General features: G+C 56.1%; 1 protein-coding gene across 4 annotated transcripts in view; it reads right to left on the bottom strand.

Annotated features, from left to right (window-relative positions):
* Positions 1–13,118: 13,118 nt before the first annotated feature.
* DHRS3 (dehydrogenase/reductase 3) overlaps positions 13,119–24,555 on the bottom strand; it is a 40,807-nt gene continuing 29,370 nt past the window's right edge. For all 4 annotated transcript variants that reach the window (XM_042951152.1, XM_042951149.1, XM_042951151.1 and 1 more), the window contains 5 exons: positions 21,931–22,074; positions 21,100–21,219; positions 20,495–20,733; positions 15,819–15,944; positions 13,119–13,635 (listed from right to left, as the gene is read on the bottom strand). In XM_042951152.1, coding sequence (XP_042807086.1) covers positions 13,551–13,635; positions 15,819–15,944; positions 20,495–20,733; positions 21,100–21,219; positions 21,931–22,074 — 714 coding nt within the window. In that variant the 3' untranslated portion in view covers positions 13,119–13,550. The remainder of the gene's footprint in view (positions 13,636–15,818; positions 15,945–20,494; positions 20,734–21,099; positions 21,220–21,930; positions 22,075–24,555) is intronic.

Below are 24,555 nucleotides of genomic sequence, written 5' to 3' on the forward strand. Positions count from 1 at the left end.
CAGAAAATTTTTGCATTCCGATCTTTTCCTAATGTTTATTTATTTTTGAGAGAGAGAGAGAGACAGAGTGCAAGCAGGGAAGGGGCAGAGGGAGAGGGAGACATAGAATTCAAAGCAGGCTCCAGGCTCTGACCTGTCAGCACGCAGCTCCGTGCGGGGTTTGAACTCACGAACCGCGAGATCATGACCTGAGCCGAAGTCAGAATCTTAACCGACTGAGCCACCCGGGCACCCCCTTGCGTTTCCATCTTAATGAAATCTCTCCAACCAAGCAGGTTTCCGCAGGATATAATCCATTCATTCGGGTGTGAAAGATTGGAAACTATTTACATGGTCACAACCCTGATAGCTGTGCCTGGGATAAAATTCATTCATTTCCGAGTTGTCTGGGTTCTGCAGATAATGTCACTACTGTCGTATATTCAAGCGACTCTTGAAAGGCTCACTTCGGGCAGTTCTGAGAAACACTAGAAAGATGAAAATATCTTGTAAGCTCTCGGGGCAAAGACCAGGTTTGGATTTCAGTACTCTGAAGGTGCAGTGTGGGCCCAAAGCTCTTATAAATATGCAAATAAAAAGAAAAATTCGGCCGAATTGGGAAAAAAATAATCGCAAAAAGGCCGTGAGGAGATGACGTTATCCCCTTTATACGTGACGGTCTGGGGCTCAGAGGTGAATTCACTGGGGAGAGAGAGAGAGAGAGAGAGAGGAAGAGAGAATCCCAAGCAGGCTCCGCACTGTCAGCGCAGAGCCTGATGTGGGCTCCGAACCGGGAACCGTGAGATCGTGACCTGAGCTGAAGTTGGACGCTTCACCGACTGAGCCACCCAGGCGCCCCTGAAATGATTTTACAGCGAGAATTCTGAAGGTTATGCACAGAAACATCTATCAGAGTGTTAAGTAAAAATTGAGAATCATAAACCTGAGTAAAAAACTTGTACCACATACAAAATTTGTGTGTGCCGAGTGGGTCCCAAGGACCACCCGCAGGCAGGAAAATGGTACTTGCTGGGACAGTTAGTGGGTGCCCATTTCTCCGCCCCTCCCCCATTTTCTTCTTTCTTGACACGGCATCATCTTTTTAATAATACTTTAAGACAATGAGCCCATGGGCAGACCATGTGCTCTGGGAAGCCCCTGGCCCAGGAACTGTGGGAAAGACAGGAAGCAGAAAGGTCACCGCGTCCCAGGGAAATCCCACTGTTGGAAGGGCCGGCATTAAGGAGAACCTGTTTCTTTCGGGGGGCAGGATACTGATGGCCATAATGACCCATTTGTAAATAAAGTAGTCCACTTTCCTTGAAGGATTATATAATTTGCTTCCTTCCTTCCTTCCTTCCTTTCTTCCTTCACTCATTCAATACATCGGAGTGGGGTCCTTGCCCTGTGACAGATACGGGTGGTCAGGGAAGGCAGCTGTGATGCAGGGAGATAGATCTGAATGCCTTTTAACGTTATTTTAATTTTTTAAAAATAACGAGGGGCGCCTGGGTGGCTCAGTCCGTTGAACGTCCGACTTCAGCTCAGGTCATGATCTCACAGCTCATGGGTTCAAGCCCGTGCTCTCTGCTGGCAGGGTGGAGCCTACTTCCTCTGTCCCCCTCTCTCTCTGCACCTCCTCTGCTCATGCTCTGTCCCTCTCAAAACTAAATAAGCATTAAAAAAATAATAATGAGTGTCTATTATTTTTTATAACCAGGAAACACAGAGCTAATAACTTCATGTTAGGAAATGCAAGAAAGGTGACGCTTTCGGGGACCCCAGGAAGATTCCCTGACATCGGGATCTCTTTGTAGGAAAGCCAAATAAATTCGCCTCCTTTCCACGCCAGGCCCGGTTCTGGGTCTCTGCGGCCCCCGTGTGGAATTATGGGGTGGTGTCCGCAGGGCCCATCCCCAGTAGTGCCCTTTCCACCACTTCCAGGCTCCTGATCCCCGGAAACACCAGGCGGGAGGGAGTGACTACATCTGTCCTCAGCGCCCCTTCTTGGGAACACAGCCAGCGGGACCAGGTTCCCCACATTATTTGGCCTGAAACCAGACACAGTTGTTGAACGGGAAGGATGGCTCTGAGTCCAATGGAGGAGCAGGCAGCTTCTCGAAGGCCACCGTCTGGGAGATGACATCGGCCGTGACAGAGCCCGAGGGCTCCTCCAGCCCTCCCTGCCTACAGACAGCCAAGGCCTTGCAGCAGTGCCCAGGGAAGGAGGGTACAGAGGGCGAGACCACAGCATTCAAGTTTCCATCTCCTCTGGGGGGCGCGGGCCACATGTAAATGCAGAACAGGGGCGCCCCTGCTCACGCCTTCTGCCACGCTGCAGGTGCCCCCCACCCTCTCTCCGGAGAAATGAGGACTCCCGGGCAGCTCTCCTCTTCCCCAGTCCTCGGGAGGGTGGGCACTGAGTTCCCATCTCACAGAATCCAAACTGCGGCCCCCGAAGGCGAGTGTCCCAGCCCGGGCTCCGTCCAGACCACCCACCGCCATCCAAAGGGCTTGTCACCGCGCAGCCCCGTGCGGTCGCTAGGACCAGCTGGTGTCCTTGTCGGGGAGGTGGGTTGGTCTGAGCAGACAAGAAGATAATGTACCAGGAGGGCCAAGGGCAAAGCTAAGGTGGAGGCCTGGCCTCCGACGCTGCCCCACAGCCCTGTGCTTCAGGCCGGCCCAGCTCTCTGCCTCACCCCACACCCCTCCCTTTACAAGGATGTCTCCTCCTTAGGATCCTGACCGCAGCTCAGATGTCACCGCCTCCGGGAAGTCTTCACTGACCGCTCCAGCCACTGTCTGATATTTGTCCCTATGACCGGTCTGTATACTGGCCTGTCCATCCACCTTCTCTCCACTCAGCCAGCACAGGCTCCTGGCCCACCACATTTTCTCCGTGTCCCCGGCCCAAAGCCCGGTGCCCAGCATGCAGCGGGCACTCATCCCGACATGCCCACGGAGCGAGTGAACGCCTGGCCCCTTCCGGGCCCCGTTTGTCTCCCGGCCCTGCTTACCTGTGTGCCAGGGTCGTGCATTTCTTCCAAGCTATGTGTTGAGGCTGGACGGCCACGAGAGAACAGGACAGTGGGCAGAGACGGCCTGGTGGCTGTCGTCAGGGCCCCCTCCCGCTCTTCAGCAGACTCCCCTCCTGGGGAGGGCCTTCCCGATTCCCAGGCCTTCCTCTGGCACACACACTGTAGCCTGATGACCCGTGAGGCCGCGTCTGTCCGTGGGCCTCAGCTCAGAAAAGACTCTGCTGGCTGAGGGACATACCTGCTCGTGGCACAGAGCCCGGGGCAATGGCGGTTGCTTGGGGGACCGCTTCCACGGGGAGGGCCTCTTGCCTCGCCCCCTGAAGATGGAGCTGGTCCCCTGAGGGGTGGCTCAGGCCTGAAGCAAGCCAAGAGAAGGAGGTCCGGGTAGAGGATCCTGCCCTAAACCTGTAGGGCCATTTTCAAGGAAGACAACCTCGGCCCCGCCCCAGTAGTCCCCGGCTCCATCAGCGGCAGGTGCCGGCTGGGCCAGAATCGTGGGACCCACCCAGGGTGAGAGCACCGGGTGAGGGGAGAGAAGGGCAGGGGCTGCCCAAATTCATACTTCAGGCTGGGTCAGATCCCCAAGTTTCTGAATGAGGTGTCGGCAGCCCCGCGTTGGGCCCGTGGCCTGGGAGCCTGGGGGCTCCGTCCCAACGCGCTCTCCTGGGGTGGTGGTGCTGGTGGCTGGGGGGAAGACGCAGGTGACAACCCCCCCGGGGAGGTGACAGCCACAGGGCGGGAGTTGCTGCCACCTGAGTGGGTGTGGAGCAGGTTAGCTGGGTGAAAAGTTCACCGAGAGGGGAGATGTCTGTTTCCCTCGCTTAATTTATCCACTATTTGGCTAACCTTGCTCTGAACCCAGGCCCCGAGACCCCTTCCTCTCTCCCCCGCCTCCCCACTGGGCTCCCCAGCCCCCGCCGCCAGACCTCCCGCCCCGGGGGCCGAGAGGCGGGGGACACGCTGGCCTTGAAGAGGCCTCGGCCCGCGGGCCGCCCTGGGGGATCGGAGGCCGGCTGCCCGGCCAGGCAGTTTATTTATGACCCGAACCTTCCCATCCTTAGTAACCAAAATAAAGTCCGGTTGCTGTCGAGGTCCAGGCTCCCAAACGCCAGCCGTGGGCCGAGCGAGCGCTCAGAAGGCGCCCCACCCCGCCCGCCTCTGCCAAGACACTGACCTTTCCTTCGGGGGCCATCTGTCATCCTGGCCCCGGGCAGGAGCCGGACGCATGGACCAGCTGGCCGAGGAGAAGAGGCCAGCCTCCTTCCCTGGCCCGGGGGTGGCCCGGCCTTCGGTCTGTGGCGGCCTCCCCGGGGCCGGACGTCCAGACCTGCCTCGTCTTAGCCTCTTATTCCAGTCATGTGGGGGTGGGGGAGGGGGCAGGGATGAGTGTGATGGGGGAGGGGAGGGGACAGGCATAGCAGCGACAGCCACCCCTGGCACGTGAGACATGTGGTCTCCCGAAACCCACGGGGCAGCCCGGGTTACGGCGGTGGCAGAAGGGGCCGGGGCGGCCGGAGCCACCTCCGTCGTCCTGGGAGTTGTCAGCAGCCCAACCGGCCAGCGTGGCGGTCCCCACGCTCACCCTGTCCCCCCTTTCCATTCACCGAATCCCTTTCCGAAACTACGAAAGGGGCACATGTGGCAGCCTCCAGTGACAACACACGAGGACGCGCAAAGAAGGCACAAAGCGCTTCCTCCACTGGGTCCTTGGAAGCAAGCACGCAGACGCAGTGTGGGGGGCTGGCGGGGGGGACGAGTATGCAGTACTAGGATCCCTCTGTGCACGGCACTGGGCAGCTGTTGACCACAGCCCCGGGGTGGGGGGCAGCCCCCAGGCCCCATGATGCCACCGAAAGCGTCACACCCACCCCTCTCCGCTCAGGGTCACCACCCTCTCTCATCTGGATTACCCAACTGCCCCCCACCTTCCACCCCTGGCCCCACAATCGGTTCCCTCTGGATCCACAAGGACCTTCCTAAAAGGCAAGGCTGATCCTGTCACTGTCCTTGGGAGGAGGGCGCAGATCCTCTCCCGGGCCCATCACGGCCTCACAGTCTCTCCAGAGCTCAGAGGGCCAGCGGCTGGCACACCCCTCCCCGCGAGCTGCTCCAACCTTCTTTCACGGCCTCGGACACTCCTCTAGCCGGGCCTTTGCTCTCTGCTCCTCCCGGCGGGCCCCCCCCCCGCGGCCTCAGCTGACAGATCACCTCTCTGGAAGGCCCCCCTCCACCCACATCCCCACGGCACATCTACGTCGTCAGCACCCCAGCCAGGCCCCTCTTCCCCGATGGGCCGCCAGCTCCGTGAGGGCCAGCCCTGCCTGTTAAGTTCACGGCTGCCACCGCTCGCCGCCTGGAGCCCCAGCGCCCGACCCCTGGTGGGCCTTTCAGAACTACTAGAAGCTGAGTGACACTGAGCGAGCAGGGCCAGGCCGGGTGCCCATTCGCACATTTCCTGGATCCCTGCATTCCAGGGCCACAAGCCCCTGGCTTTCGGAGGGAACCACTGGCCCCCAAAGTCCTCTAGCTCCTGCCGGAGGCCAGGGAGCCAGCTCTGGTCTTCTCTGCCCAGCTGGGGCCGTGGCGTAAGGAAGGCCGAGCCAGAGTGGGGCAGTGGTGAGCCCAGGAGATCTCCCGGTGTTCTGCAGGGCAGCCCCCAGGAAAGACTGCCAGATACGGCTGGTCGGCTGCCAAGCACTTTGAGGGCCAACTGCCCACCGGGGTGCCTGCTGACTGCCCGTCAGACGGGGCCAGAGGTCGGCAGGGGGCCGCCAAGCATCTGTCACCACACTGGCCAACTGTCAGTCAGGAGAGGCCCCGGTCCTGCTCTGGGAACTCAGTACTGCCCGTGGGGCATGGCCAGCGGCATGTCAGGGAGCCCACCGCTGGTCACTCTGGTGACGGCTGCTTTTGTTACCCAGAACCCTTTCTCCTTTCTCCTGGTTGGGGCACCCCACTGGACTTCTGGGGACCCAACGCCATCCCAACTCCAGTCCACGTGTTTTAACGGGCTTGATTCCCTTCCAAGCTGCCAGGACAGACGGCAGGTCTCGGGACCAGCCAATCAGAGCATTGCATTCCTCTGGCTGTTGTGATTGGGTCACAGTGGACATGTGACTCAAGTCAAGCCAACTATCACCAGTCAGACCTAACTCCGATTGACTGGGAAGATCCAGTCTCTTTCCTCTGCTGCCCTTGAGCCTAGGAGGGGGTAAGGCTGGAGCTGAGCAGTCACCTTGCGGTCACTAGAACAAGATGTTTGAGAGCAAAGCCAGCCCTGAGGATGTGGAACTGAAGGTCCTGATGGTCCTGGAAACATCGCTGGAACCCCTGGATCCAGCCATACCTGAAATCACCTATCACAGGGCTTTCTGATTACGTGAACCAATAAATCCTCCCTTTTGCCTAAACAAGAATCATTGTGGATGGGACTCACTCAGGGAGTCTGCCAATGTCCCATGGAAGACCATCTGCTGGTCAGGGTACCAGCTCTTGTCTGAAGTCCAGGGTGGTCCCAGGGGAACTCCTGACTAAAAGCCAGAGGCATACAGAGGTTCTACTTGTGGTTTCCCTGCTTCTGGCAGCTGAGGCGTGGCCCTGTGATCACCACTCCACCAATCAGATGCTTCCTCAGCCTTTCACTCAAATAAGTGACACAGAGAAGTGGGTGGTAGGGATTCTCTTCAGTGCTGGCCACAGCAGGGAGGGTACAGATGAGGAAACTGAGGCTCTGGCAGGTTAAGTGACCTGCCACACAGAGCCAGGATTCAGGTTTGGCTGCCTCCAAAGTCTAGCCTCAGCCCTTCTCTGAGTCCAGCCCTGGCTCCTGGTTAAGTCAGCTCCCCAGGCTGTCAGCGGGCCTTCAGCCAGGGGGGGGACCCCGGATGGCTGAGAAAAATGTGGGCTGGGCTAGAACCCCCCTGCCCACCCCCCTGTAAGCAGTCCACTGCCACAGGGAGTCCAGGGTGGGGTTTGGGGACCTTTTGCCTCCTGTCAACACGCCAGGGTCGCAGAAGCTGACGTGCCCACAGCTAGCCCCGGGGTTGGGCTCTGCGCGTGGTCCCCAGTGTGACCTCCCCAGGCAGGATTCAGTTACATCACAGCGGCAGCTAGGGAACAAACACAGCTTGTGTCTTCCTCCAAGTGCTTATTTCCTTTGTCTTGTGAACATTGAAAAATGAAAGGAATGATAAGGATTTGGGGGCGGGGGGGGGGGAGCAGCCCGGAAAATTCTGCAGCGTTGGCGGAACTCACCAAGAGGGCGGCGCGAGGGAGTTTTCAAACCGAGTCCAGAGGCAGAGAAACTCAAGTGTGATGCAGGCGGCCGGAGGGGCCCAAAGCCTCCTGGATTCCCGGCTCCCACCTGCGGGTTAAGGGCCCACCCTGGGGCGGCAGCTTCCCATCCGCTTCTGGAGCCGGCCTGTCCGTGGTCAGGCCGCTGAACCTCCCCGGGGCCTCCTCTGCCAGCCAGTGCCCGTAGCGCCAGCTCCCGATGCTGTGGCCCGCGATGGGAACGAAACAAGACAATGTGTGCAGACACGGGGGGGGGGCGGTCAGCTCCTTGGGGGGCATTTGCGGCATCATCTCTGGTTGTCACAACCAGAAGGGTGAGGCGCCTGGCATCTAGTGAGTAGAGACCAGGGATGCCGCAGAACAGTCTGCGATGCACAGGACGGTCCCCCACAGAGAAGTGTCCCCGACCGACCGAAACGTCAGCAGGGCCTCGGTGAGAAACACTGAGCCCCTGAACGTAGCTCCCTGAACGTCGAATGGTAAATGTTGGTTTTACGATTCAGGGGCCCATCTGGAGTACAAGGGGAGGTGGCTGGCAGAACGGGGTGTGCCATGAGAAGGCAACACGCCGACGGTGGCTGCCTCTGACAAAGGCTCCGTCGTCTTCATCCAGACGGCAAATATTTACCACGCCACGCTCTCCTCCAGGTGCTGAGCCGGCGTGGACCGGCCCAGGTGCTCACGGAGCGTCCGGTCTGGAGGGGAAGAGACTCAGACCGACAGAGCGAGTAAACAGAAATGGCCCGGAAGATCCTTCGAGGGTGACGACTGGGTAAACAGACCGCGGTAGACGCGTGCCACGCAAGAGTTTTCAGCCGTGAAAAGGCACCGACGCCCTGCGCGACTGCAGGGTGAGCCCCGAATGCGTTTGCTGAGTGAAAGAAGCCAGACGGAAAGACCACATCCTGCACGCACGTTCCCAAAGATGTTTGCGGTGGGGGCTGCATAACCCCGTGCGTGTACCACGGGCCACTGAATTGTACACTTCGAGCAGGTGAATCTCCATACAGCCGTTACACATGGAAACATTAACGACGGCCCCTGCCCACCTCCGATCTGGTGAGACAGGCAATGAAGTCAGGGCGAGGCTGATATGGGGGGCAGCCCAGGCCACCGTGGCCATGGAGGGCGCCCCCCGGGAGGGCGGGTTCGCGCACGCTGGAGAAGGGGCTGTGGGCCTGGCCACGCGGGCGGGACCAGGTAACCTTTAGCGACCTGGCGTCTAGGCTTCGGGGCCCTGCAGAAATATTCCCTCGCAGCTGCTTCCATCCAGGGAAGTCAGTGACCCCGGGGTCACACAGCTGTGCACTGGTCGCCAGGCCTCCCCGCACGGGCTTCCCCAGCCAGCTAGTGTGGGAGGGGGCCCTGCCTCCGAGGCCTGCCGTCCACCCGAGGGGATCCACGTGCTGAGAGCGGCTCCCCAGGAGGGCAGGGCCCATCGAGTCACACATGGCAATGCCTTCCCAGGGGACTTCTGTGGTTATTTTCTTCCTGAGCCCCGGAGAGACTTGGGCGCAAAGGGCCTGCCCAGAGCCAAGCATGGTGGGTGGGGGGTGGGGGGGCAGGGGGGAGGCGGGGGGTTGCCAGACTCCCCGGCCCTGCCCGCTGTGTCCTGGAAGATGGCAGAACCCCCTCCGATGTAGCATTTCTCTGTCTGACCCCTTTGCTCTGCCCTCCCCACGGGCCTCCCAGGCCCTGCACCTACCGCCCACGTTGGGGTCTCCTGAGCTCCAGCTTCGTTCCGCCCCAGCCTCGGAGGAGCTATAACCAGGCCTCAGGGCAGGCTGTTGTCACAGGTCAGGCTGGGCCACACCAAGACGGTGATGCTGGGTGTCCCGAGGGGCCGTTCGGTCTTGGCTAGGAGCTGTGGGAGCCAGCAGCATCACATTATCCCCCTCCCAAAGTTCCCAGAACCTCTGCACTGGACACTCATCGCTGCCCAGGAGGCAAGGAGGCAGGAACATCTTGTCCCTTCCGCAGGACAGGAAAGGTGACCTCACATGCAGGAGGGAGAAGAGCCAGTGGAACTCCAGTCTGGATCCCTCCCTGAAAATACTGGGGCCTCCTGACGCTTGGGGAGCCTCGGGCCATGGTGGGCTGGGAGAAGCTGGGTACTCAGGGATCTGCTGGTTTTCTGAAAGCTGAGGGCCTTGGGGCGGTGGTGGTGGGGGGGCATGGGAGGTGAGAGGGGCAGTGGCCCCCAGGCCCAGGCTCTGTTCCACAGCACACAGTTTAGGAGGAGAAGTGTGTTAACGAATGTTGGTAAACTGGATCCCAGTATGAGGGCCCCACTGGAGGGGAACGCAGAGTGACTGGGGTGCCCACAGGCGGTTCCCAGCCTTCTTTCTGTGCCGACGGACACCGTTGTCACCCCCTGCTTTGCTCGAAGTCAGGAGTGACTGCATACCGATGTTCTCTTCACAAACATAGACCTCTGGGCTCTTATTAATGGTCCCCTTTCTGAAAATCAGAGAAGCCTCCTCAGTGGGAGAAGTTCCAGATGCACGATGGTGGAGGGACAGCACCCCACAGCGGCCCCTCCCTGACCCCGGGCCCCCGTCCTCCCACCTGCAAGCATTTTGTTCCCTCTGTGCTGCACGGCACTCAGGCAGCAGGATTCATTTATTTGTAACCTGGTTCCCTTTTTTGTGCCCCATCAGACTGGGACATCTCCAGGGGCATGACGAGAAGGGCTCAGAAGGGGGACAATCTGGGGTAGGGCTGAGCCCGTGGTCAGCCCAGGAGCTTTCTGTCATCCTGGTCCCTTCCAGCCATTGGTCTGGCCCGAGAAGAAGAGACTCCACTTCTCAAATCGTTCTGGCCTTAGGAGCGGGGCTGTGGCCACAGGATTCAACTCTTGGCCACTCGCCAGGCCAGATAACCAGGTCTCTGGAACCCTGCCAGGATGGGCTCGGGTCTGGCGCCTCCCTGGGCTTGGTGCCCACCTCCACTCTGATTCTCTTTGGAGATAGGGAGGGGCCCCCGGCATGACAACTAGGTCATTTCCCAGGGCCCGAGCCTCCTCTGCAGGGTTGGCATGCCCTGTCCTGCCCCTCGGGGGTCAGGAAGTCAGAGTTCAGTGTTTGTCACTCTCATTGGCTTGGCTAAGCTCAGGGACAGAATTAGATCTCCTCCCTCACCCTCAAGGCTTTCCAAGCACCCAGACCCTTCTGGGGGAGGGACCAGGATAGGGCCTCCTGGGAATCTGCCCAAGGCTTTTTCCCTGGTTCCTCTGGGAAGAGATCCAGAGAAAGACTGAAAAGTGTCCCAGCAGAGAGGGAGGGGTCGAGGTGGGACCAGGCCCTGCCTGGCTGTCAGGAGAAGCCCCGGGGGCTCTGGGAAGATGTGAGGTCCCACTGCAGCCAAGCCAATTCCATTCTCACAAAGCCCTTGTCGGGCGGGATGGGGGGCAGGGGGCGGCGCTGGCTGGCCCTGTCACTCCCAGAGTCCACTCAGACCCCTGGGATCCTCACTGTGTTCCTGGCCTGCAGGTCACATGCAATTTCGTGGAAACTTCAGGAGTCCGATTCCCTCCAAAAGGTTGGCCTGGAGCCAGCTGTAACCTCAGAAATCTGCTTGCCACTCAACGATGATCACAAAAGGGGCAGTTGAACTGGACACTCACTAGCTCAGTAGACAGGATCCCTGCTTCTTCCTCCTCATCCATCCCTGCCCGCGAAGATGTGCCCCCCACCTGGAACCTGTCTCCCATGAGAGCCAGTGACAGGCATCTGGCTGTGGTTCTGGGACAGCAGAGGGGGCAGGCGAAGCCCATGGACATTCTGAGCCTGACCTCACTGGGCTGGCAAGGGTACCAGGGGGCACCGTTAGCAGCTTTCTCCCCCTCCCCCCCACACACACTTTGTGACACATGTCCTCAAGCACCAAAATGAAGGTGATGAGTCTCTTGTCAGTGTGATGGGTCTTCTAGCTCAGAGCCAGGTTCAAATTCTGCCTCTGGTCTTTACCAGCCCTACGAACCCGGGCACGCGATCTCCCTGCTCCGAGCCTGTTTTCTCGCCTACAAAACGATCTTTCCAAAACCACCCCCACCAAAAGGCCAGTGCTTCTTTGGGGCTCTGCTCAGGACCCGGTGTGAAGCACTGAGAGGCTACCACATCCCTGGGCGGCATCTGTCGGCTTCCCTTCATCCCCTGCCTACATTTCACTTTTTCCTTATGTTCTACGGACGACTTCCACGGCGAGGCACATGGCATAATAGTTCAAAATTACGGACCACTCCTCCACGGGGATTGTATGGCCAGCCACACCCACGGCCGTCTGGACCACGTGACCTGTTCTGGCCAATGAGCTGTGAGCGGAAGTGACATCCCTTGTTTCCAGGCAGAAACTTTCAGAGCCGATGCCGGGTGGCCAGGCGTGTCTACTACCTCTGCCACAAGACATCGTCCCAGATGTTGGCTCCTCTCTCGGCCAGGCTCCCAGCGCAAAGAGGACACAGAGCAGAGCTGTAGCCACCCTTGAAGGACAAGTGGCAATCCTAAGACAAGCCTCCGTTGTTGAAGGGATGACACCTGGGGTCATATCCTGGCTGATACACATCGTGGCTGCTGGAAGGGCTTCCCGAGAGCTGCTGCCTGGTGCAATGGATAATTAACCGTTAGAATGTGATGCCCTTGACTTGGCGGCCACTTGGCAGGTACTACACGAGCCGCGGATGTGACCATGACTTGGCGTTTCTGCACACAGATCTGACAACAGTCTGAGCTCCGAGATTAATCTGCTAACGTGAGTTGTGTGGAATCGCTGGCCTTACACGGCACGTGGGAGGCTCTTCCATTGGACTCGTGGCCTGTGACCGGCTTCACCTCTGGGGAACCACTGCCTGTGCCCCTCCCTGCACCTGGCCACCCACCAGCAAGAGCCGTGTGCACGGAGGCCATTGTCCACCTGTGCCCCTGCCAAGGTCAGGTTTACTAAGCTTGCTGCAGCAGGGAAGAGCATACACCAGGCGAACCATGGGGCGGCTCTCCCCACGACTCCTTGGCCGTGATTTTCCCCGTTGACTGAGCCCGGGTCTGTTGTGCCATTCCAAACCTCCTCACTCTTTGCCATTCCGCTTCTTCTTCTTTTAATGCTTATTTATTTTTCAAGGAGAGAGAGACAGAGCGTGACCAGGGGAGGGGCAGAGAGGGAGACACAGAATCCGAAGCAGGCTCCAGGCTCCGAGCCGTCAGCCCAGAGCCCGACGCGGGGCTCGAACCCACAAACTGCGAGATCATGACCTGAGGTGAAGTCGGACGCTTAACCGACTGAGCCACCCAGGTGCCCCTTTGCTATTTCACGTCTATCCCCTGAGGTCCAATCTGGGTCAGGGGCCTGTAGCACCCTCCTAACACTGGTCTTAATGATGGTGGTCTTCAGAATTTTGGCCTCTCAGCAACATTGCCCTCTCAGTACCCAGTCATGCTCAGTAGACAGTGGGTACTCACTAAGGACTGGTTCTCTCCTGAGTTGGTTGCTTTGTGCTGGTGGGGCTGTGGCAGAGCAGAAGGCAGCTCTCCGCAGACCAGTTCGTTAAGGTCGTATCAGGGAACTGGATGGGGGTGCAAAGTGTCCCCCAACTCATGGCTGTTGGGAGGGGCCTGGCGGAAGCCGCAAGGAACCGTGTACCCCAGGCTCGGGCTCCAATACCTTTCGCCACCTCTGCCCTCTTCTCACCCGCTCCACTCCTGGCAGCTGGGGACCCCAAGCAGAACTGTCTCTTAAAAGATGGCGTTTTGTGGTTGGGATCAGTCCCTTCCCAAATGGCAAGGACCAGGGGTTCAGGGATTTCAACAAAAGAACTCGCAAAAACCATCTCTTTATTTATCATTCCTGCCATACAACCAGTTTGCACAAGCTGAGGATGGGTGGATTTTGCAAAGAAAAGAGCATCTGGGTATAGACCCTCCTGGAAACAGTCTATACACACAGCTAAGGCTGGTTAGACTCGAGAAGCAATTTAACAATAAACTCTACACAATTAGAAATGTATGAAAGTGTCAAGGTGGCTGCTGGCTGGTTTCTTGCCTCCCCATGGGGGTCAGAGTTACGCCCATCAGTCCTGTGCAAAGGTCCTGGGGCTGGCCTGGGGGTTCACCCGGATTCTTCCTGGGGACAGGAACAGTCCCACTCACCCAGCAGAAGTGTGCCAAGGGACAGGCGCATGGGGGTGTGCCCACGTGCCATGGCCCCCTCAGGTTCCGTGGCTTTCAAGCATGTCTCTGCATCCTGCCTTTATGTCCTCCCTTTGAAAGTGTTCATGCAGGTATAGGTTCCTGAGAATTTGTGGATCTCCTCCAGTGCAGCCTGTGGTAGTATGCTGGGGGAGTGGGGAGGGAGAAAAGAAGAGGGTCAGTGGGGGCACCAGCCACCAGGTCATAGTAGAGCAATGGTTCCCATAAGCCGCCCCAGCCCTCTCTCCAAGCCACAAGGAAGGGCTTTCAAGTAAGTGGATAAACAATGTTTCCGAGGTAAAGGTAAAGGTGGCTGGTAGAAACAAACTTTCAAAACCACATTCTTAGCATTTTGGAGCCAATAGGTATCTGGGAGATCAATTCCCTCCACGAGCCACTCATTCAACAAATATTTGCTGTGTGGGATTGAGGAGTGAGGCAGTTACCACCTCCTCCAGGGAAACTTCCCAGATTCACCCCCAGGTCTCTCCTTGGGCTTCCCAAGCCCCTGTGCTTCCCCAACGGGCCCTGGCGGGGCGGGGGGGGGGGGGGGTCCTCGCTGTTTCCTTGGCAAACCCATGCCTGGAAGATACCTCATCTCTGATCCTGGCCTGCAGTGTGGGGCTCGGCATAGAGAGGGCCCCAGTCCATTTGCTGAATCAAGTTGAAGGGCCCTGGAACACCCCAGGTGCGGGATGAGAAAGGCTCACTTCCAGCCAGAGCAATTTGGAAGTCTCCCTGGGGGGGTGGTTGTTCTGGAGTGGAGCTTGTAAAGGTTTCTCTTGGGGAAAGTGACAAGGGGGTGCGGTGCAGGCGTTGGGGGTGGGAGGTGGAAAACTAGTGGAAGATAGAACAGGAAATGTAGGCTGCGGGCTTACTGTGGAAAGCACTGAGATGTTCTAGACAAACCAGCTTTTTCCTAGAATGTTCAGAAAGGCTTCTAAGAAGCTCCCCAAGGTGGGGGGGGGGGGATGGCAGCCCCATCCTGGTGAGGACATGAGGCTCTACCCTCCTAGGGGCTCCCAGAGGCAGCCGAGGGCATGTCAGAGCCTCAGTCAGGATGCACTAAGGGAGGCAAAGATGTGGCCCGATGAGGAAGCTTCTGGGCCCGCGGCTGGAGCCAATCCTCAGCTGTAGACACACAGCCAGAGGGGAGCCTGCGTTCCTGGGAGCTGATGTCTGATGTAGGTACTCGGGCGCTTCACTTCCCGGAAAGGCCTTTCAGGTCAGAGGGGTCAGTGAGCTGGGGGTTCGAGGTGGCAGATGGCTGGAGGCCCAGAGGAACCAGGGTCCACGGTCGCTGGGGCTCCAGGGTCGAAGCTCTCCCTGACGCCCTGTGTGCAGCTGGGCACCTAGAATGGCCCCTTCATTGTGGGACCAGGATGGGCAGGGTGTGCTGCTCAAAGTCTAGAAAGTTCTAGGAAATGTGATGCTGGGCCAATTCTGAAGAAGATGATCTCTTCTTGAAAGCCTACCTCCTGAGGTAGTCTGTTCTGGTACCTCCCACCTGACTAGTCCTGGGGCGTTTCTGTGAGTCCCAAACATTGCAAACCCTGTTTCCCCCCATTAGATTGAACTTCCTGAACACAGGGGCCAAGTACTGGTCTCGGGAACAATGGTTCTCAAAGTGTGGCCCAGGAACCCTTGGGGGGGTACCCGAAATCTCTTCAGAGGTTCAACTGGTTTTGTAATAACCCCAAGACATATTTGCCTTCGCACGCTCTTCTCTCACAGCGTGCAGCTGAGTTTTCTGGAGGCTCCGTGACATGTGACATCATAGCCGATTAAAATCAGAAGCAGATATAAGAAATCCAGTTGTCTTCAATTAAGTCAGGCAATAGAGAAAGAACTTCCCCAAAATGCAAAACAACACCATTCTTCCTACTCCATATTTTTTGGAAAATACACTTTTTATAAAAATATCATATTTATAACAAGGTATGGATTTATTACCGCTGCTATCAATCAATCAATATTTTAAATCTAAACACATACATAAATGTTGTAACAATTTTTCTCAGTTTTAATTTCTCATACAGTTACTAATAATAGATACGACACATCAAAAAAGGTCCCTGGGTTCTTCTAATTGTTAAGATCGTAAAGGAGTCCTGAGACCAACGCTTTTGAGAACCACTGCTCCCTACGAAGTGTGGGAAGTCCCTGGGACACAGTTCACCACCGCTGGTTTTCCTGCCCACAGCAGACATAAGTAATCGATCACATGTGTATTTTCTCCTCCTGCCTCCTCTTCCCCGCCAGCATTCACCAGCGGAAGGGGAAACAGCCAGCATGAACGTGACCCAGAACTGTCTCCCCCAGCCCGTACCTTTTCAAGATAATGAGGGCATGCATCGTCCACGGGAGAAGGAGGAGGGCCTGATTCAGCTGCACGGCTTCCACCGTCCTCCGGGCCACAGTCTCCGGCTTCAGCGGGGGGAAGAGGTTGGGGAACCTGGTACAGGAAGAGACAATATGGGTTTCTCCTAGAGAAGCACGCACTTCTGCTGACCATCTCCGTGGCTAACATCCATGGGCCGTCCCTCTGGCTTTTCCTGTTTGGGAGACTCGAGTCCCCTTTGGAATATTCTCCCCGCCCCTGCCTGCTTCCCCAGAAATGTCGGGAGTTCCTCCTTCCCCTTCTTCCCAGTGGGTCTCGCCTGGAGAATGGAGGTCTTGTAGCCCACCCCCTGGGAACCATTCTTCAAAATGCTTCCTTTGAAATGTCTTTTAAAATGTCACCCAGGGGCGCCCGGGTGGCTCAGTCGGTCAGGCATCCGACTCTTGATTTTGGTTCAGGTCATGATCTCACGGTTCATGAGCTCGAGCCCCATGTTGGGATCTGCACTGACAGTGTGGAGCCTGCTTGGGATTCTCTCCCTCTCTCTGCCCCTCCCCTGCACGCTCTCTCTCTCTCAAGATAAGTAAACATTAAAAAAAGTACTAACATGTCACTCAGATCCTGCTGCTGCCTGGCTCAGACCCTCTTCCAGCACTGTCCTGGGCCCTGCCCACTGCCTGACCTCTCTCCCTTGTCACTCTTCTCCCGAAATCCAGGCCACCCTTTCTGTTTCTGTCGCTTCAGCTCCCTGCCATCTCAGGGCCTTTCGCCAGCTATCCCACCGGGGAGGGTTCTCGGCCCATCCTCTCTGGGTGGCCTCTGATCTCCTCCCCCTGCCAATTTCCTTGACCTCATTTACCACGTGGCCTTGCCTGTCTGCTTGTTTGCTTGTGCGTGGCCTGTCTCCCCTGTCAGACTGTGAGTGCCACAAGGGCAGAGGCCTGGTCGGTCTTGCTCCCTGTTTTAGCCCCCGGTGTGCAGTGCCTGGCATATAGTGGGTGCTCAATAAACGCTTTGCTGAACCGATGAACCCGGAACAACTTGCTGCCCCCGAATGTGCCCTGCTCGGCCCGTCTGGAGGTGGGGGTCTGCTGGGAATGCCCTTCTCTGCCCCACTGGCTGGTCCCCTCCTTGATTCATTGATTCACTGAGCTGGTCAAGTGTTTACAGAGTGCCTTCCACGGGGTTGGTAAATGAATGAATGATTGAATAAGCGGGCGCCAGGGAGCTTTCTCGTGCGTGTTCAGAGGCCTCTGACCTGAGCCTCGCACAGTGACGATGCTCCCTGTCAGGCCTGAGCTAAATCCAACAGGCACCATTCGCTCCAATTCATAGAGAAGGGAGCTGAGGCTCTGGGGAGATGGTGGGGCCCTAAGGGCTCAAGCCAGGCCAGCATGAGCCCCGGGCCAAAGCTCTGTCCCCCTTCTCACTTGCAGCTTGTCCTCCCATCCTTGGTGGGCCTGTAGGCGCAGGGCTGACCTTGATCCCACGAAGTGCTTGTGCTCAGGTACCAGGAGCACTTAGGGTGATGAATCTCTTGGAGCTGATGTCACCTTGGGCAAAGGCAACTCTTGGGACCCCAGCACGGGCCCGGTTGGTCTCAGAGAACCCGCGGATCTCCCCCCACACCCTCCTGGCCACGAGCTTCCTCTGCTATCTTAATGTGCAGCTAAGGTGTTCACAGCCCTGCAGTCTGGAAGGACGGCCACCAGGAGCCTGCACAGATGAACGTGTTGACGAGCCCTACAGACATGGCGGACAGTCTGGTTTTCCAGCCACGACCAGGGCCCGGCCTACTTGCTACGCAGGGGAAGGGAAGACAGGATGGATAGGGCCAAGCTCTGTGGGGACGGGGGGGCCCTTCCTAGTAAGACCCCTGCAGGGGAGCCTGACAGAGGAGGCCGGCGCGTCTGCTGGAGGGACTTTCTCCTTTCCCTCCTGGTGGGTGGGATGGGTATATAGGGAGCTGTTACTCCCACGGAGGCCGTGCAGACTTGCGGAATAAGCGAGTTCGGCCCATGTCCATCTGTGTGGCCCTGGGCAAGTAGCTTCGCTCCTCTGAGCCTCAGTTCCCACGTCTGTGAAGTGCGGACAAGAGCTCCCTCACGGAGTTGCTGAGGGCCACGTGTAGCAGCGTTTGTAAAGTGGCTGTTGCGGCTGGGACAAACAAGATCAATAAATAGTAACTTGCAAACAACAGCATCTACATGGCCGTTCTTGCCAGAAAACCCATCAGTTTTGTCCTAAACATCTGTCTCTACCTCCATTTAATGCTGGGAAGCTGTTAATCATGGTTGGACTAAAAACCAATGCTTCTCTTCTCTTCTTTCTTTCTTTCTTTCTTTCTTTCTTTCTTTCTTTTCTTTTAGGGAATGGAAGTTGTTTACACATCAGTCATCCTTTTATGACCCTTCCCCCCAAACCTCGGGGCTCGCCTGCACAACCACAGGTAACTAACCTTCCCCTAGTGCTTACTACGTGCCAGGCAGGCTAGGTGAGTCACATCTAGGAGCTCAGCTAAGCTGTGAAGAAGGGAGTACACTTTCAATCCCTTCTTAAAGATGAAACCAAGGCATAGAAAAGCTGAGTCACCTGTCCAAGGTCACACACAGCTGTGATTTGGTCCTTGGCTGTTTGGGCCCAACCTCTGAACCACTGTAGAAAAATGTCGCCTTTCCTTGAAGTGATAGAGAGGAAGCGGCCAGAAGATGAGACAGGAACACCACGCGAGAGGTCTGCTGACGTCCTGCCTACTTACTTCTGTGCCCCGGAGCCCACCTGAAACCCAGGATTGCCCCTGCTGCTCTTCCGTCCAATAGGCATTTACTGAGCACCTCCTGTATACCCAGAAGAAAAGAAACTGGCCCAAAGTGGTATGGGGGGGCCGGCAAGCCAATAGGGAACATCCACGGTCATTAATCCCACCTCCTCTAAATACAGAATCCGTGATCATCTGCATGTGAGCCAGGTGGAAATGTGGATTTCCGTGGCACACGAAAGGTATGATCTGATAGGAAGATTAATCACATCTGCGTTCATGGAGATGTTCACTGTCAGTTAAGGACAAAAAGAGCAGCCGTTCATTACTGACCATCTAGCATGCCGGGCTTTGCACCAGATGCCTCACATGTATTATTTGTAATCCTCCCAAAGATCCCCGAGGGAAATATTATTTCCACTGTTTTACAGATGAGCAAAGTAAAGCATACAGAGGTAGCAAGACTGGCTCAAGATTTCACAAGTGTAGAGAAGGAGGGATGACCAAACCAGTCTCAATAACAACAACCAAGGGGGACTGATTCCCACATGGCTCGTGCTGTGCTAAATGTTTTCCACCAGCTGTCTCATTAAATTCTCACTGTGAACCTCCACACCATCTTCGTGTGTGGAAGAACCTGTTGTGTATAATTTAGAAGGCAAATCTGTTATTATATGCTGCATTGCAAAAGCAAGGAAAGTAGCTGTTGGATAATTCCCCATTGTCACCTGTCTCTTAACTTTGTGCCCCTTCATGACTGTACATCATTAGAGCACCGTTATTGGGGACTTACTATAGACACATGCAGTGTTCCATGCCAGATCCCTTTTTATCCTTATCACAGAACCCTAGACGTGGACATCCTCATCGCCCCGTTTTATTTTATTTCAACGTTTACTTATTTTTGAGAGAGAGAGCATGAGCAGGGAAGGGACAGAGAGACAGGGGGACAGAGGATCCAAAGTGGGTTCGATGGGGCTCTGCGCTGACAGCAGCAAGCCCGATGTGGGGCTCGAATTCATGAGCTGTGAGATCACGACCCGAGCCAAAGTCGGGCACTCAACTGACTGAGCCACCCAGCCACCCCACTCACCTTCCTGTTTTAACCGATGAGCAACGAAGGCTACAGTGGGAACTAATTGGACCCAGGGTCAGATGGTACAATACAGGTATAAGTGAGTCAGCCCCACAGGTGGCTGGCTCCAAAGCATGAGCTCTCAACCAATAGTTCCCATTCCCCTGGAGTCCCATTGGCCTGGAGGACAGGGGGTTGGGCTTCAGTCTTTCTTCAAATTGAGCTATAATTTGCATACATATAATTATGCATATAATTTGCAAAAAAAAAGGTTGAAATAAATCTTAAGTGTATGGCATGATTAATTTTTACCTATGTAACTGCCACTTGGATTGGGAAGAGAGAGCATTTTAAAATATTCTAGAAAGTTCCTTTGTGCTTCCTCCCAGGCTATGTCCCCGCCCCTCCAGAGATGGCCACTATTCTAATGTCTATCACCTTGGCCTGGTTTTGCCTGTGCTCGAGGTTCCTGTAATGCCTTCATGCGGAAGGCACTCTTGTAAAGCGTCTGGCTTCTTTTGCTCAACGTAATACTTTTGAGATTGATCCATGCTGTTCGTGTGTTAACACTGTTCTCTTGGGGAGTATTCCACTGCGTGCACGTGCACTGATACTTTGTAAGAGCTCCCTGACCTGAGAAGCAAGACCCTAAGCCACTACAGTGTCCCACCGCCTCGCACATAGAGAATCGGGTATGAGACCACAAAGCCAAACAGAAGGGGCTTCCGCGGTGTTTTTAAATTTTAGCTCTCTCGGTGCATGCTAAGCACGTCCCTGGTCCGATCCGCTGTGGGACTTGGCTTAAGGGAGGGGAGTCCCCCGCTCACTGACCTGACCCTCATACCCTGGAACATCTCGGTGCTGGTGTGGAAGGGCAGCACGGTGGTGGCACTGACTCCTGGACAGTCCAGCAGCCCCAGGGTCAGGCTCTCCATGAAGGCGAAGGCCGAGGCTTTGGACGTGCAGTAGTCGATGGCACCAGGGATGGCAGACAGCGCCAGCACGGAGTTGAGACACACGATGTGGCCGTTCTGCAGTTCCAGCATGCGCGGCAGGAAGGCCTTGGTGGTCTGAGGGTGGGTGGGAGGTCAGTGTGGAGCTGCCGCGGGCTCCAGCGGCCCCTCTGAAACCTCTTCTGGGGAGCACGACCACCCCGGGCACAGGCACCGCTCCATGACTGAGCTCTCCTGGGACGGGAGGGGAGGGGGCCGAGGCCCGCCCACCGCAGGGCACCGAGCTCCGCATTTCCGTGCGTCCAGATGTCTCCTGGGGCTGGGCGGTCACTGCTCTTACCTGGCCACCTTGCCTCCCGACATCCCCCTGGCCTGAGCCCAAGCCCCGGCGAGCCTCTCCCCACCCCCCCCTACAGCAGCCGGGAGGGCAGGAACACGTCACTGTCACGCCCAGGGCCGGCTGTGGCCCAGGACGGCCCTTACCCAGAACTGGCCCAGGGTGTTGATGTGCTGGGACTTGAGAAGGGCGTCATCGTCACTGTCCATCAGGCTCTTCCCGTGGACCACGGCAGCGTTGTTCACCAGGATGGTGATGTCGCCCACCTGTGGGCAAGGGGGCCGCGGGGCTGTTAGGGCAGCCGGTCCCGGTGGCCTGCACCCACAGGGGCGGGGCCTGCCCCCTCGACACCGGCTGTGTGCCCCTGGACAGCCACATCATCTCTCTGAGCCTCAGTCTGGATTTGTGAAAGGAGCTGATGGCCGTACCGGGGTTGATCTGAGGGTCAGAAATACTTCGTGGCACACAGCCTGTTTACGATAAATGAGGTTATTGCTACACAGAAGCACTTCACATTCACCACGGGCTAGAGGGCAAACAGGATGGGTTTTGCTCTTGTGGAGCTCACTGACACATTCACCGTGAACAGATGGCTGGAGTCAGGAGAAGGATCCTCCCAGAGGGCGATGGGACTTTTGCCCCCCAGAAACTCACAAGGTTTCTTCCAAAGGGGACAACAGGTGATTACTTCTGTTATGTAATCAAGCCACACACCTAATCCCTGCCCCAAAGAACACACACACACACACACACACACACACACACATACACACACGCATGCACGTATACACTCACGCACACGGACATGCACACACAGCTTGGGCCAGCTTCCGGGACAGTCCCCAGACATGCCCCGAAAACAGCCATTTTGCCATTCGCAACGCTCTCTCCCAGGCCAGGCAGGTGAGAGAATGTTCTCTTTGGCTCTTGTGTCTTGTGTCCAGCCGAACCCGGGACAGACCCTCCTGGGCACTTACCTTCTCCCGGACAGCTTTGGCCGTCTGGTATACCTCCTCTCGGTTGCCTACATCACAGATGAAGTAGTGGCACTCGGTGCCCATCTGCCGAATCTCCTCTGTCGTCTCTTTCAGGCATTTCTCAGTCCGGCCCCAGAGAACGATCTGGAAGGAGAGGATGGCAACACCAAACAGGTGGTGATTAAATGACCCATCGTAATTCAATGGTGGGCAATGGAAATTCAGCAATTTGCCCGAGTAATTGGCAAGCCAGGTAGCTAGCCTCCCCGATTGCATCCAACGACAGCACGCCAAGCACATTAACAGTATGACTTTCTGAACCGAACGGACAGTTACTGAGCCCATTTACGACCAGTCGATGGATGCATTATTTACAAGTCTCTCTTAATGTTTATTTATTTTTGAGAGAGAGACAGAGACCGAACATGAGTGGGGGAGGGGCAGCGAGAGAGGGAGACACAGAATGTGAAGCAGGCTCCAGGCTCTGAGCTGTCAGCACAGAGCCCGACACGGGGCCAGAACTCACAGACTGCGAGATCATGACCTGAACCGAAGACACTGAACCAACTGAGTCACCCGGGCTCCCACACAAGTCTTTCTTACACATTCCTTTCCACAGGACGCCTCCCACCAACAGATTCTAGTTACCCTACACAGTCTGGAGTGACAGCACTCCTGTATGGTGTTCCAGAATGTTCTCAGGAACAAGCTGGCCTTCCCACCCAGAAGGTCTAGAGCCAGGTTTATGAGCACCAGCCTCCAGAATGGACTGGAAGGTCTTGGCCATGAGGCCCACAGAGGTGAAGTGGACTCCCCACCTAGCTGTGGCCCCACTGGGAAGGAGGGCACGAAGAGAGGCACCCAGGCTCCCACTGAGAAAGAAATGCTGCCGTCCCCACAGGCAATAAATGTGGGACCCATTGCACTAGGAGGAGACCCTGGTGGGGCCAATGAATGGACTCCTAACAGTGTTGGACAAACTTATGAATGGCTGGCCATAAAAGGCTCAGAAGAGAAGGCTGGTTCACTCTCAACCTTGACCCCAGCGAGAACAACCCACCTCCCCATGACATGATGTGTCCCTGGGTCCAGAGAGGCCCCCGTCGGTAAAAGGGTTGGAAGACAGGGAACTAAGAACCTTAATAAAATTCAGCTCTGGCAGCACAAGGCAATAGAGGCAGGGGCTGGAAGGCATCGGAAAAAAGAAGAGATGGGGTTTTCCCAGGGATTAGTCTAATGGGTTTCTATTTTCATTTCTTCCTTCTAAAATTGTCAATGAAACTCTTCCTTGAAAAATGAAACCCAACATGGTACCCCGTGTGTGAAACTAGGTTTCTTCACAAGGAAGACATTCCAGGTCCAACCACAGATTTTTCCCTCTAGAAGAAACTAACGAGAACAGGAAGGCCGTGTTGGGTAAGCAAGTGTTTTCAAGTGAAGGCTACAGAAGTGGCTCCAATCACACCAGCCCAGAACCCGAGGGATTTCTCCAGTCCGCTCTGTGACACAGTAGAGAGAAAAGTCACACGGACTAGTTGGTGGTGGGAACGGTTTTATCAACTGTACACCTTAAAATCTCAGCACTTTCACTTAAGCAGAAAGGGTCCCAAAGGGAGTAGCTGGAGGGATACAAAAAAGACCTGGTGTGCTCCCCCACCCCCAAACTTTCTGGAATGTACAAATCACCTGAATAAAGCAATGGGCTTTATCTTATTAGGAAAGAAGACAAAAAGAGCTGGTGGTCTCCAACGGACCCGCTTTTTCTACTAGTGCTTTAGACACTTTTGAAAATTTACAAAAAATGTTTATTTATTTTGAGAGAGAGAGAAAGAGAGAGACAGAGTGGGGAGGGGCAGAGGGAGAGAGAGAATCCCAAGCAGGCTCTGTGCTATCAGCGTAGAGCCCAACATGGGGCTCGATCTCACAAGCTATGAGGTCATGACCTGAGCCAAACTCAAGAGTCAGACGCCTAACCAACTGAGCCACCCAGGCGCTCCTGAAATATTTTTTAAAAGAAAATAAAAGTGCTTTTTCAACCCCTGAAACATCCCTGGGAAGGCCAGTTTGAAGACCCCACCTAGTCCAACCGCTTTATTTCTTTTTTATTTATTTATTTATTTATTTATTTATTTATTTATTTATTTTTGGGACAGAGAGAGACAGAGCATGAACGGGGGAGGGGCAGAGAGAGAGGGAGACACAGAATCGGAAACAGGCTCCAGGCTCCGAGCCATCAGCCCAGAGCCCGACGCGGGGCTCGAACTCACGGACCGCGAGATCATGACCTGGCTGAAGTCGGCCGCTTAACCGACTGCGCCACCCAGGCGCCCCAACCGCTTTATTTCTTATAATTAAGTCTTAAAATACAGGAAGTGTTTTACAAGGAAGGATTCCATCAGTGGCTCTCCATGACCACAAAAGTCCTTTAAGGGCAAACGGACTGCAATTAGACAGTCTCCAAGGGACACTTTCTTGTCTATTGAACTAAAAACAGACTTAGAGTGTGTTCCTTCAGGGGAGGCAGGGAGATTCACTTCAGGAAGAAGAAAAAAAACATCTCTTGTGGGAAGGCAATTGGGTGTAAGCATCCTCCACTCCACCAAACCTCACCCTTGCCTTGTAGTC

This window comes from Panthera leo, chromosome C1 (assembly GCF_018350215.1).
Source record: "Panthera leo isolate Ple1 chromosome C1, P.leo_Ple1_pat1.1, whole genome shotgun sequence".
In the NCBI taxonomy this organism is placed as follows: Eukaryota; Metazoa; Chordata; class Mammalia; order Carnivora; family Felidae; genus Panthera; species Panthera leo.